General features: G+C 42.7%; 1 protein-coding gene across 5 annotated transcripts in view; it reads right to left on the reverse strand.

Moving 5' to 3' along the window:
- Positions 1 to 13,628, reverse strand: part of ARID4A (AT-rich interaction domain 4A) — a 35,364-nt gene extending 21,736 nt beyond the window's left edge. For all 5 annotated transcript variants that reach the window (XM_078596556.1, XM_078596555.1, XM_078596558.1 and 2 more), the window contains exons 1-7: positions 13,322 to 13,628; positions 10,661 to 10,721; positions 8,837 to 8,947; positions 6,337 to 6,402; positions 5,546 to 5,639; positions 1,657 to 1,736; positions 921 to 1,015 (exon numbers count right to left, since the gene is read on the reverse strand). In XM_078596556.1, coding sequence (XP_078452682.1) covers positions 921 to 1,015; positions 1,657 to 1,736; positions 5,546 to 5,639; positions 6,337 to 6,402; positions 8,837 to 8,947; positions 10,661 to 10,666 — 452 coding nt within the window. In that variant the 5' untranslated portion in view covers positions 10,667 to 10,721; positions 13,322 to 13,628. The remainder of the gene's footprint in view (positions 1 to 920; positions 1,016 to 1,656; positions 1,737 to 5,545; positions 5,640 to 6,336; positions 6,403 to 8,836; positions 8,948 to 10,660; positions 10,722 to 13,321) is intronic.
- Positions 13,629 to 14,652: the final 1,024 nt, after the last annotated feature.

The following is a 14,652-nucleotide window of genomic DNA, read 5'->3' on the forward strand; positions in this document are numbered from 1 at the left end:
TAAGACAAGAAAAATGTATCAAATATAGGTGCAACATTGTGACAGCCTAATGAATCAAGGCAATGTTTACAATTTGGGTTGAACATCTGTAAGCAGGATGCGAGCACATCTGTGATGAGGATAGATGTGATAGGCGAGTTTATTCCTCAACTCAAGTCAATATTGTGCATGCCAAGAGGTTCATTTTGGATGACACACAAGTATGAATTCTTCACATTACAGGAGATGTGGGGATGAAGGTAAAACCAATTAATTACATATTAGAATTAAAATTATTTACAAAAAATACATCCCCTGGATGCCAAAAATGTTAATGACAGATTATAAAAGCAAACAACATTCAGGTCTGTTCTTTTTTGCCAAATTAATGTGAAGGTAAGGCCTTTTTTGTCTGAATGGAGCCTTTTTAGTCATTTATAAAACACGTCCACACAGCTGTCACAATATCTCAACATAATTATTTAATAAACATCCTAAGACAATTCTGCAATAGGCACTTGAAGGAAAAAAAAGATTAAAAAAGGCAAACTGGCTTAGAAACGTTGTCAGCTAGATTTGGATTTCACATGGTAAGTTTATCCAAACTCAAGCAAAGGGAGATCACCATTAGTGCTCAACAACGATGACCGCATCAGTGAATAAGTCAAGGAATAAATAAATAGATCAACTTATCCAAGAGGATCACTTTGGTTAAGACACTAAACCATATTCAACCTATGAATATTGCTACCAATTCATGCCCAACCACTGCTGAAGAAAAAACACATTCAACTGCCAATTCTGAAACCCAAAATTAACAACAAAATCAATAAAACATGCGTAATTGTGTATTGTCATCGCCCGTCATCATACCTGTATAAACTGCCCTGGTCATAAAAGGAATCCGTTTCACAGGAATAAACAAAATTAGTTAACCTTACACAATAGGGCTGGAGCGCCGGCCACGATTCGACTTCTTTCCCATGACCGGAGTGCCAAAGTGTTCTGGGTTTGACAGAGGCAGGTGGTCCAGGGTCTTCCGAGATCAGGGATGATGGGGTGGTAATGGAGGGAATAAAGCAAACACATACTCTTATTAATGTCACTGCTAAACTGTTAACACCTCCTTTGACCAGAATGTGTCTGCCAAAAACATTACAGAATGGATTGGTGTAATTAAAAGCAATTATCCACACAAGTTAGTGCACGTCCAAAATTAAAGAATAAATCCTACAATTTTAGAACATATATTCATAATCTTTTTCACATCACGTGTACATTTTCTGCTACACTTCAAACTCATCCAGTGACTTAAATTTCTTTGTGGTTTGCCTAATTTTGAAATTGAATAGTAAGGCAATTACAGGAGTAGAATACATGACTCAAAACACTTGAAGTTGGTATTTGCCGAAAAAGCTTTAGCACAACGGTCATCGCACCATTCCTCCGTTTGAGAAAATTATGCTTCGCCCGATAACTTTAATTCACACATCAGGGTTGTTAAATATTGATGACGATGTTGGGAACAATTTCTTTAAAAGAATTCTCAGTAGGACAGGAAATGCACATTAGCTCTGAGTGTGCCACCGGACCAGGTAACGAAGCTTCGCTGCTGAACTGTTTGCAAAGCGAGAAGCGATGATACACTGACGTGACTATATGCAGCCGCACACCTACCTCGCTCTCGGCAAAGTGTCTCTCGCCCTTGAGGCAGAGGGACGACCTCCGCAGGGTCTTCTCATCGCCATCGTCAAACACTGTCAAAGGACATGCACATAACACACCTTATAAGGGCACATGTTTCTGACCTAGCTTTCCTGCCAGGACACTTCCCACCACAAATACACAAACACACTGTGGCAGTAAAACTAACTTCTCAAAGCAGTTGCTCAATTTCAAAATGTCAAAGCAACAGAGCAGTAACCAACTGCAGACATCAATCATCTGGGAGGTCAGTACTTCAGTCCAACGTCCGACAAAAATGTACCGACAATTGTGTTGTTGAATTCAACATGCTGCTTTGTGGCAGTTTAAACCAAGTGATGCAGCATGGATGTGTGCTTTGTGTTTCACACTAGGGACCTGCCCATGTCCTGTTAAGTCTGTCAATATCATCTTTAAAAATACCAAGCATGTCACCAGGATTCCAGTAATGTTCCCCCAAGGTCTTCATAGTGGCGATTGTGATTATTGGTTTGAGCTCCTATACATCTTACACTAACATCATCATGTAATTCGTTTGCAACAGTTGCTACACATTGAGGCAGTAAAACTTGACATTGCATCACAATGGACCAACATTCCTCATATAGTGAGAAATAAATGTATTATTTGGCTACTACTTAAAACCCAAAACTATTTGTTAACTATTAATTGACAAATTGATGAATATCCATTATTACACTTATGATACATGCATCATATCATGTGTATCCACATTAACTATTTTCAATTTTGATTTTGTAATTGGTTCAGAGGAAACCTGCTGGTCCATGGAAACCCCGCATCCACAAATGCATCATGACATGGTGAAAAAATTTACTTCTGAATAAAATCATAACTTCACATAATGACAATTAAAATGCATACAATAAATACTAGAAAATTACATCCAATCAGATCAGCATCATCAATCATTGTTCACAAACCAACAATTTTACCATGTTGGAGTACCCATATATTTAATTTTCTCTAGAAGTGTGCAACAGCAAAAATCTAAATAATTGACTCTAGTGAAAAATAACCTAATTGCTTAAAATGTATGAGCAAGGCTGAAAGAAAAAACATCCCAATATAAAAACAAGTTTAATCCGTAAAAGCAGACTACATCTGCGGATACCAAAGGAAACTATCACGTGGTGCAAGTGTTAGCAGCAATCTGCAGAAAACTAGGTTTGTGCTTGGGTGTGTAACCCAACAGTAAAGTTAACCAAAAGAGCCAAACAAAGCCTTTTGGTACGCAGATTTTATTAATGCAGAACATTAATTTCATACCGCTGTGACCATGCCCTACACATCTTCGAAAGACTTCACTGAAAAGCACCGATTTTATATTTGTTGATATAAATACAACTAAGTATTTCAGGTACATATTTTAGACAAGGGCTAAAGTGTCTATGGGACCATGGTGTAGGCCAATCCGTTCAAAGGACAATGCATACTTTATCAAAGTGTGCTTGTTTGCATTTTTTAGCAAAAGCATGTGTGGTTAATGCAGCCTTGATGCTTTGGAATAGGCGTTTAAAAACCATAACACAGTTATTATTGCCTGAACGTGTAATGCCTATTCTTTTTTTAAGGGCTAAAGTGGTTAGCAACTTCCTTCTTGGGTTACAATGCTAGTTATCTGTAAAGCCCATACATTTTATAGTGTGCCAAACATTGAGAACTGCATTCCAAAAATAAATACCGCAATTTATAAAAAAAATTACAACCATACCAGCAAGATGATTAAGCTAATTATCCAATTTAAATAAGCACCTAGCAGTTAGACATCTGCATCCCCTTCAGCAGAACAGCATATTAATTGCATTTTTTAACGAAAATTACTGCACATAAGATTAGACGATTATGTTTAAAAGGGGTCTTCATTGTGTTGCAAGCCCTAAAAGAACTCCGATCTCATTTTGCAAGCCAACATCCTCCAATAGCTTGATATGTACATGTTAATTGGTAGATCACTGCTGGGCTTCCAAACAGCCAGGAAATCATCAAGGGAGATTTCACATGGTCTCAATGAATCCTTTTGTCAACAAAGTAAGCTTTGACAAGGCAGAATTTCAGCCAGTCTTGAAGGTTGCATTATTTTCAAGAGCCCAGAAAAGAGTCCATCTATACTTGCGAGGATACTTCATTGTTTTTTTATTAACTATAAACCTCTGAAGCCAGTCACTATTAAACTTACCACACAGATTACCAATAGCAATGACTACATCTGCATAATTTTGTAAGACTGACAATGAAATACTATGAAAAAAAGTGTTTATTTAAAATATAAATGTGCTGCATACCAGCATGATTAGCTTGTGCACACCAGAATGTGAGCACACATAGGTTTATTCTTGCACACCTCAAAACACTATTCTTTGTACAGTTGAATCCCATAACAAAATGGAGACTTCTTATATGTAATTGCTTAGTAGCTTGTTAATTTGACACTTGTCAACCTGTGCAGCTTAACATGATAATTTTATTGCTTAGCATTTGCACACATCAAAAGGATGTGCGCTAAAAACTGCAACTATCACTTATCAACCAACACAGCTCGCAGGAGAAGCCGCTTACCGTCAACATTTGCAAATTACATTTATTCGGTCCTCTGCTTTGGGTGGTGTTATCAATAGGCCAGGTCATTTAATCTCCATTAGGCTTGCATCACCACTTACTGCATTACCATCATCACTTGGCCTCAGTGTACCGAGCACTGAACTTATATGCTGACACTGAGCATGGAAACTGTGAAAGACTGCAGCAAATGCAGGCAAAACTGAAAAATGTAGCACTAGTTAATACAAATAGGGTTATAATTAATCACTGAATTTTTTGAACCTGTCATTTTCATCAATGTATATATATTTCCCAAATGCCTCTAGTTGTTAGAGAGCACTGTGATGTACTATTAATGACTTGATGTATGAAAGACAATGATGGCAATATAAAAAAGAAAAAGTTAACAATGAACTGTGGTAAAGATGTGGGCTTGGGCATTCTGCATTCCTATTACCAAATATTTCAGAATAGTATTGAAAAGAAACAAAAACTATCGTTAAAAATGTAACCCGTAGACAATTACATGTCAAGAAAATTATAAAAATGCCACTAAATTGTATAACTATAGGCATTCTGAAACCAGATTTGTATTTTACAACTGTGTTTCAGAAATATGGCACATTTCCCAATGATATTAAATTATATAAAAACATGTTCACAACTACTAACAGAAGAGGAACTCAACTGCGAGTTTTTTTCTAAGTATAATTGCCACAACCTTTGTGCAGTAGAAGTCAAACATTTGCACGTACATGCTTAAATACAACATTTTATAGAAATAACTTTGTAAAAAAATCATCAACTGATTATTTGCATTCTGTTAAATGTATAATTGCTATTTTAAGGGTGTATATTTTTGATAGACTACTTATTGCTATGCCTGGGAAATACTAAATCCATGCATAATATAAACTACAAAACCTTACCACATAGAATATAAATATGAATTCCCAGACCTGCATAATTGTAAAGCAAGATATGCAATGAAGCATTTACAAACGTGTTTTTATATATTTTTTGTAACATTATCTCTACAAGTGTGATTTGAACGTGTGTTAAAACATGAGCACATGGGTGCAAGCTCACATGTCTAACGTGTGGTTGCATTTACATTTGTGCTGGTTTATACATATGAATCTTCTATCAAAATGGAGGCGCCTTTCATAGATATTTCGCAAAGTGGTTTTAAATGTATTCGAAAATGAAATTACTGTACTAAAATGCAGTATTTTACACACACACACAATGTTGTGGTAATGACATCCACCTTTAGGAAGGATGTAAGAGTGACACTCACCCACTGTGTACCAGCTGGCATCTGTTATTTTGTTTATCACAGCCTCCTGGAAAGTAGTTCCCTCATTCACCTTGACCTCCACAAGAGCACCAACCTAAAGGACAATTAAACATTCCAAACAGAGGCACCTTAACAGAGATTCTTCCTCCTCAAGTACCGCCTAATAGGCATAGCCACAGATAACACAAATTCAAGATGAGAAGGGCAAGAGGTTACAGATTCACCCGCTTCAGCACTTCATTAACATAGTGCCAACAAACATGGACTTGAAGGTACAAGTGACATTGAAATGACATTTATACAAAACACATCACTGCCTATGTCCAAGTTTACCCTAAAAAATGTAACACAATCTATAGCTATACACAGGTGTCATGCTGGGTCAGGCAAAAAAAGTATGAAGGTAATTTTATACTGACAAAAAGAATAAAAACAGGCAAAAGTAAATTTACGTCAACAAACTCCATATTGAGATACAAACAAAATTATGAAATACAAATTATTTCCAAATAGTAGTACATTTTCTAAAAAGGCAACTTTTTCCACAGACATTGTTGTAAATATCACGAAGCCCTTGAAGCTCCCAAAGAGGAAAATATGTTTTTGGCAATAAAAAAACAAAGATGCCACCACTGAAGTCACTGATGATTTCCTCTCAGCAAAAGACTTTGCTCAACATTTACAGGGCACAGTAACGCAGCACCAAAATTCCAGCCTTTCTCCAAGTTCATACAATTTAATTAAAAGAGCAGTGACCGGGAACTCATGTGTGCAGTTGTGCGAGCACTTACCCGAATTGAACCCTTCACCTGATCATCTTGCACCAACTGCGTCGAATGGTCATGCTTGAATGTGACCTGTAAGCAGATTGGTGGGGCTTTTGACCAACTAGACCAACGTTTGATTTAAATTCAACACATCTACAACGCTTACCTGCCATGTTCTCTTCTGTACTTCTGCATTGATTATCCTGTCTTGCCAGAAAAGCAATACATCTCCTATCTATATTCTAATGCAGAGTGCACTCCCACCTCAAAATACCCCTTTTCAAACTCTGACCTATGAGTGCATAAGTAGTCCACTACCACATCACCTTTCCCTCATCCAAATATAGATTTAGATCCTCATGCAGGCACCCCATTTCTAATTACGTAAATTTTGTTTCAGGAAACCTTGCTTTTAAGACTTCAGTGTCCAGACTGTATGGCTCCAGCAAAGGTCCTCATCAACGGACCTGCATTATGTGCGTACTCCCAAGTGTTGCACATTCATATTACCTGTGTGGAATCCTGGATTTTATACACTCCTAACACTCTTCATGGTGTTTGTAAATGTATGATCAAGCACAACGTTACACAATGTTGGTGACAATACACAACCTTTACCAACAACTGTCCTAACCCAAACCCCTCTAATGTCTCATCACCTATTCACAACCAGGATTAAGACCTGTCATACAAGTTTTAAATCATCCGAATTATCTTATGGAGAATGCCATTACAGCCCAGCAGTTCGCAGACAGCATCATGAACTAGCTTAAAATCTCGAAAGGAAATCCAAAGGTCCTCCCCCATACTCCTAACTCTACTCTATCAGTCGTCCCCTCCATGATTTAAGGGACTCATTTTCCATGAAGTGTATTTTCTAGCGTTATTCTATTTGGCAATATTTTGGTAAATACCTGACCTGGAATGCTCATCAGTTATCCCCCTCGAGTAATTAGTGACTGAACTCCTTTCTATCCAAATTATATTGTGGTATGATTGCCTTCTTCCAGTCCTGTGACAGCTATTCCCTCGTCCAGGCAGCTATATAACCTTGTTCAACTCCTCCAACGTGCTACATTCCCTTTCTATCATCATTTCAGAAGTAATGCCACAATCTCTGCTGTATTTTGATTTTATCCGCCTCACTGCTGTTTCAAAATTTTCTCGTCTTACCTGTTTCTCAATTTCTTACATCATCTTTAAATTCTGCACGGAAGCTTCCCTTCCTATGCCCAATGTCCCCAAATGATTCTGTTGATACGATAGATTATTTCCTGTTCAACAGCTGGATGAACAATGCATGATATACACCCTCAATTGCTCTACCCCAATATGCCAACTGGTTCCAGTCCTATACTCTTCGACACTTCTTAATGCAATCGACTGACCATCGAGAATAACATATTGTTGTCCCTCTTGCTGTCAGCATCTTCTATCTCCCCCAGTTTGCTTCTGCCAAAAAGTAGTCCAATCCTATAACAGTTTATCTCTGATTTGATTTCTGTGTCCCTACAATATAGCCTGCATCCTCCCACGCTCTTCCACTTCATCCACATAAAGTAATTTCTGATTCGCTTTCATAGCCCTTTCTATGGCTTCATTAGTTTGAGAACTTATCAATACTTTCTTAAAGATCAAGGACTTTTACTGCTACCTCAACTACAACTACCTTAAAACCTTATCCTATGATCGATGGAATGGTCAAATCAACGATAACCACAATACTGCTTTAGACTAATGCTAACCAATTTCCTGAAAACAGGAGTGGGTTGGAAAAAAAGAAACTACACCACACATCATCAGGAGATGTTTTTTTACACATTTCCCTCTTACCCCTAAGTGAACATAAAGAAAAGAGAACACTTTGTTGCCATGAATGTTTCTAATTCTAGTCAAATGAAAATCACAGCGTACTTGATCAAATAGCTGTCACATGAGTTTGCTACTGCACAACTTATAAGCAGTCCTACCAGAGCTCAACATTCTACATTTTCGGAAGAAGTTTGGCACAGGCGCAGATGCATTAGATAGTGCACGGAAGATGACATGTATTTTTTCCTCCAGCGTAAAAGCAGCCAAGACAATCCTGACGGTTGTCTGACTCGCACGAAATTAGTGATTATCATAATATACGATAGACACCAAAGTGTCTCTGCTACTCAAGCCTGAGTTGCATATTTATCAATATTCGAACTATTAAAGAATATGATTTTAAGTACTTGTCATAATGCATATATTATGATATTTCAGCATTTGGAACAATTAAAGGCACATGCCTATTCGTATAACTTTGATGCCACAATGCTGCAAAGGTGATTTCTATGAAATACAAGAAAACTATTCCCCTTTTTTATCCCATATTTACATTGTATGCAACCAAATGTGTATGCAACTCTGGTCGACTGCCTCATAAAATAAAGTGTGCATGATAATCCTGCATCGCCGATGCTACGTTAAGCAATTGTGATGTTGAATTAAAGCAATAGGCTGTCATTCCTAGACAACGGAAACCATTCCAATTTACCTTCAGCTTCAGGAGCCGTTTCACCAGCTTGATCTTGGCTTCGCAGAAGGCACCACGGTACTTGGCACTCACATCGGTGCCCACTGTTAGGTAGGCGGGCTCATCTGCCAACTTCATGAAGACACAAGACATTTACACTATGAGATCTCTTTTACCAGTGGTAAAATATAGTAGTAGGTTTTTACCCTTTTAAACTGGTACAATAAAGGTGTCAGTTTTGTACCAGTTTAAAAGGGTAAAAACCTACTACTACACAAGACATTCACATGTGAAAAGACCTCAAGCATCCAACCTCCATTACACAACACACCAACTTGTCTCTGTTACTCATGCGTGAGTTGCATATTTAAGCAATATTCAAAGAACTATGAAAGAATATGATTTTTCGTATTCGTCATCATGTGCAACACAATGCACTTTCCAACTCCACAATACAGCACTCCACATTAAAAAACAGTCATTTAATGGGCATTTTGCGATGCATTTTGAGAACCACTACTTTAGATAGCTGCACCTAATAGGAAAACAAAAGAAGCTGATTAAAGGTACTTATATCATTTTCTAAGAAAAAGCACAATAAAAAAGATCGGTAAGTCCCTCTTACTGACATTCTGGAACAGCTATTTTACGAAGTATATTGTTCTAAATGACCAAGTGACTGTGTACACAAAATAAATCATCTAAATGAGTGAAAATACGGATGGCCAAATATGTACGCAGCCAAAGTTAGACCGTGTCTGCACAGACATTTCAAAATTTGTTCTTTATAAGAGGTTTAAACAAATGTTGCAAGCTGCAAGTTATTCTTTTTCACTTTTTTAGAAGTATAAAATAAGCATTCTTTTAAAACTGACAGCCACATTGCAGCAACCATCTGCAATGTACAGATGTGGAGCAAAGTCATCTGCTTGGAAATATTTTGCGACTTAAGCAACAAATCACAATTAGGAGTTGACAATAAAAAGCTTACAAATGTGAAAAAGTATACTTTAAAATGCAACATGATGTATTATAGGCACTGCTCATGCCACTGACAAATTGATACAATTATCACTTTAAAAATATCTAATCACTAAGAAGAGTTAATCTAACAAGGATATGCTATGACTAGTCTAACCTCGGTCAGATACAAATTTTACTTCATTAAAATCTAAGCAAAGTGATTAATAGAGACAAGAAAACAGAGATTTCATGGGCAGAACTCTTGAGGCACATTCTTCTATACCTAATGCTACACTGATAGCAAGTTTGTAAGCACCGTCTCACTCTTGAAATGTTAGATCAGCTAAACAGTGATGCTGGGACCTAAATTTCAACACCAGATGGACAGGATATTTTAATTTCATCTGAAAGGACTGTGGAAGCATGCAGCCTGTTACAGGGGTTGCATTTAATGTAACAAACACATGAGTGGCACATTGTAGTTCTTAATTATTGGGGTAGCTGACTAAGTCATGTTGTTGACGTGTATCTGCTAGACCATTCCAGCAATCATTATTTTTCCAATTTGGTAGGGTGAATTACTGAAAGCAGTGATCCAGCACTCTTACCATTGTGCCAGTTCCACACCGTTCAATTTACAGAACTGTTCATTACTTCTACAGTAATCACGGTGCGCTGTCTGAAGTGGAAACTAAACATGATGCGACCATGAATTCTTGCAATAACTCAAGTTCATAAGCAGGATTTCTTTCAGTCTTCTGTGCCAACAACTTACGCCTGGGGGTGATTAAAAGAAGTGAAGGGGTTGTCCCTGAATTAGGGACACACACTGACATAGCATTCAAGCACACAGCCACAACAGCTATGGAAGATCATCCTTGCCTTCATTGTGGCGTCTTCACGGCAGGTACACCGTCTGGAGCCACCCACGTCACAGCTGAGCCTGCAATGAGGAAGTAGAAACACAGAACGTGCCGTCAACAGAATGTAAAGTATCGTAATAATAAATTAACGCAATCTAAATGGCACCTGCAACAATAACCGATGATACGTCTATCATTCTGATAACCAAAAAATGCATTATTTATCCTGTGAGCACATCATTTTAACGTGATCTGGGTGGAAGCACAACTTCTAAACCCAAGACCTTCCTGCTGAGTGAAGGTCATCAAAATGTTTGCAAGTAAACAAGTTGAGTAAATATGGCATAAAAACCAGCAGGGTAACCCCGGCACGCGTGGACTCTACTTTCACGCTGGCCCTGAGCACTCCCTACTTACTGCACACATAGAAACATCAAAGTACATGTAGAGTAAAATACACTCGAAACTCGTAACCACAACCTACAACTATATCCTTGCTGCTACCCAAAAAACGGCGCCAGAGATGGAACAGTGTAACGTGAAGGTATCTGAACGGACTTGAAAAAGGCAATGCGGATGCAATTAATTTAATATAATGGGAATAACCAATGTAAACCCAATGATCTAAACGCACAGTACACGAACAGCACTTCGCTGTTGACGTGCTAAATTAAGGCATGGGATGTGGGTCCCCTACTTTAATTATGGGGAACACAATACAGTAACACTACTTGAAACATCAATACAGGCACGCACGCACTACCACACAGACACAAAACGTGTACGAGACACACTCCACGCGCACAAAGCACTCGTGAGAGGGAAATCAGAGGACGAGCGGGCCATGTGCAGAAAACGGCGAGGGCTGAGCAATGCGAGGCGGGCGCCATTTCATCCTCAGCCCAGCATTCCTCGCCAACAAGCACGAGCTGTACAGCCCGGGCGAGCGGGCTCGCCAGAGGGAGGGCGAACACAACAAAAAAACCCGAGGCACGACTCAGGCGAAGGGCTACAGCAAGAAAAAAAAGCGAGAGGCGAGCTGACGAGGCTTGAAGCTCGCTTCACTACGTAAGCGAGCGTCCGTCACCGGATTGAGAGGAGAGCAGGCGGTCGGTCTCTGACCGACTGGTTTCGCCGTCGAAATTGCTGCGTGAGGTTAAAAGAGGATAGGGGGAACGCAGCTACGGGGAGAGATGGAGGAGGGAGGGGGGGGGACGAGGCGAGACGGGGTTCCGTGTCTTTTGTACGCTCGTTAATATTCGCCAAGGGACGGCGAAAAGATGCCGTCCGTCTTCCGCGATAAGAGACGCGCACACTCCGCTTCGTCGGTGACGATGTCGGCGACGACGTCGGCAACCCGTCGTCTTCACCCCCAGTCGGCGTATTTATTAAAAAAAAAGAGATATGGACCGCGCAGACGCGCAGTCATGCACACGTTAGTTATACACAGCGCGAGAGAGAACAAAACCAATAAAGGGTCCAGCTCCACCGAGGTCAAACCACAAAGAACCTGACGTCGGATCCAGGCAAGCCAGAGCCGCTAATCAGGGAAGCAGGAGGGGAAGTTCCCAGCCGACCTGCTCACGTTTGAGGGTTTCATTGACAGCCGTAGAGAATTAGATGCCTGCACATGGCAAATCTGATGTCTGGTGGCACCGGCGGCAAGCCAAAATACTACGGTGGTCGAGTGAGCGCAAGGGTCGAAGTGTAAAGGCTGCTTGTCGGTGTCCATTGCTCAAAGAGTGAGTATTCAAACTAAAGCATAACCACACCAGTCATCACCACCAAAGCTTAAACGATCTACACCACAACCCAGCTCGAACCACCACTAATTCCCAAAACAAACACAACCACCACTACAACAACCTTCCTAAACCTCTACCATGTAACCGGCATCTCGACCTTCACTCACCTCCTTGCACAAGCGTCCAGCCTAAAACCACCACAAACACAATAATATAAAACAACCCCTAACACAGCACCACCGTTCATCCTAAAGCACCACAGCACCATGACAGCCGCCCTCCCAAACCACGACCCAAAGCACCACTAAAACAAGCATCAGCTGCCCCACACCACAACCACACCAGCCCTAAACAAGCACCACAAACCCTTAACAGTGATCACCACCGCAAATCAGCAGCTTCAATCCACCATCACCTCCCGCACAAACATCGCCAATCGGCCGCCCTCGCCGCCCTCGCAAGCGACAGACACGGACTGACGGAGGGGAGGGGAGGGCAAGAGCGAGCGTCATGCACGGCAGAGGCAACTTTTCCTTTCCCGTGAACGACTCCTACCACCACCACCTCCACCACCTCCTCCTCCTCCCTCGTTGCCGCCGCCGCTGCTGCTGTTGTTGTTTGCGCCATTAACCGCGCGGCAACCACCGCGACTCGCAACCACCCAAACAACCCGCCGACATTCACCCAGTTAACACGAAACCACCACGAAGAGGAGCTCAGGTGGTCTACACGTACAACGAGCCCGCGACAAACAAACGTGGCGACTTCTCTCTCTCTCGCCCTCCCTTCGCCACCGACACCGTCTAAGGGAATGGCTGAAAGGCAAAGAACCCCACCACCACCACCACGACGGTCGCGTCGTTGAACTCCGCGGCCCCGCAACGCCCGTACGTGATGAGGGGGTGCCGTGTCGTGAGTGCAGCTGTTTGGCTCACCTCGGCCAGTGTCCCAAGCGTCGTCGTCGTCTTCGTAGCCGCCGTCGTCGTCGTTAATGACGAGGGTAGCAGCCGCCGCTGTCAGCGGCGCGCCACGCGTGAAGAGACGCAAAGCGGGAATTTGTTATCCGCATCAAAAAAAATACCACCCCGCCTGTACACGAGGGGAAAATAGGGACGTGGATGTGTCCAATGAAATAAAATGGTTATTAATAAAGCCGAATAGAAATTATTTTTTGTAAAAAGCTGAGCGCCGCACCAAGTGCTTCGTAAACGATGTCCCCCCTCGTCTGAGGGGAGAGGCTGTGACGTCACCTCGGGCGGCCGCGCACGCCAAACACTGGCTGCGGGTCACGTGGGCGCGGTGAGGGGGGGGTCCGGGGGGGGCGGGGCCGCGAAAGCCGATGCATGAAGGGAGCGGGGGGCGGGGGTCTAACCCGGAAGTCGAAGTGCCCCCCCCACCTACACGAGCGCGCGGCTGACTGCTGGTGAACCCCCCCGCCAGCCCCTCCCCCCGCCGGACCCTTCCCCCGCCAGCCCCTCCCCTCGCCAGCCCCTCCCCCCTCTTCCTCTCATCCGCGAGCCACGACCCATCCCCCCCGCGCGCCACCATTTCCAGAGATCGAGCCCGCGCGCACGAAACAGCCAAAAGTATATATTTTTTTTAAATCTAAAATTATCGTTTCTTTGTAAACGTTACTTTCCGTAACGTTGCGCTAACCGTATTTACATTTGACAACAAAAATCGAATTCCAATTTGCATTTGTTTGTTTGCCGGGATCACGTGCTCGAGCCGCCGGCCAATTGCGCGCCGCCGCTAGAACCGTCTAAACGGCGTAAATAAGTCCCCCCCCCACGCGCATGCGCGCTCGAGCCCCGAAACCCCCCCCGCCCGCCCCACCAGGACGAGGTGACGTCACCACCTCCGCCATGTTGGGTAGGGGAGGAGGAAGAGGAGGCGGAGGAGGCTGCGATCGGCAGATGGCGTTTTCCGCTCGCACGCCACCCCCAAGCTCTCGGCAACGGCGTCGCTCGGGCCGACCCCAGATGCGCTCGGCGCTCGAACGGTCGCGCGGACGAAGGAGAGCGCCGTCTCTGTCCCCCCCCCCTTCCTCCCGTCGTCTCCTCGGGAACGCCGCCCTCACGGTGAGCGGCGCCTATGGTGACCTCGCCGTCGCCCGCTCAAAGTCGAGCAAATGGCGCCCGGGCGGGGCGGAAGTGCCGCGCGCGCCGACCGGAAACAGCTGGGAGGCGCCCGCGACGCGGCCATGCGCACGTGGACGGCCTGCGGGAGCGTGCCACTGCTCTGGGCTGTGGGTTGTTGGCGGGGA

This window comes from Lampetra planeri, chromosome 7 (assembly GCF_965212315.1).
Source record: "Lampetra planeri chromosome 7, kcLamPlan1.2.h2, whole genome shotgun sequence".
Classification (NCBI taxonomy): domain Eukaryota; kingdom Metazoa; phylum Chordata; class Hyperoartia; order Petromyzontiformes; family Petromyzontidae; genus Lampetra; species Lampetra planeri.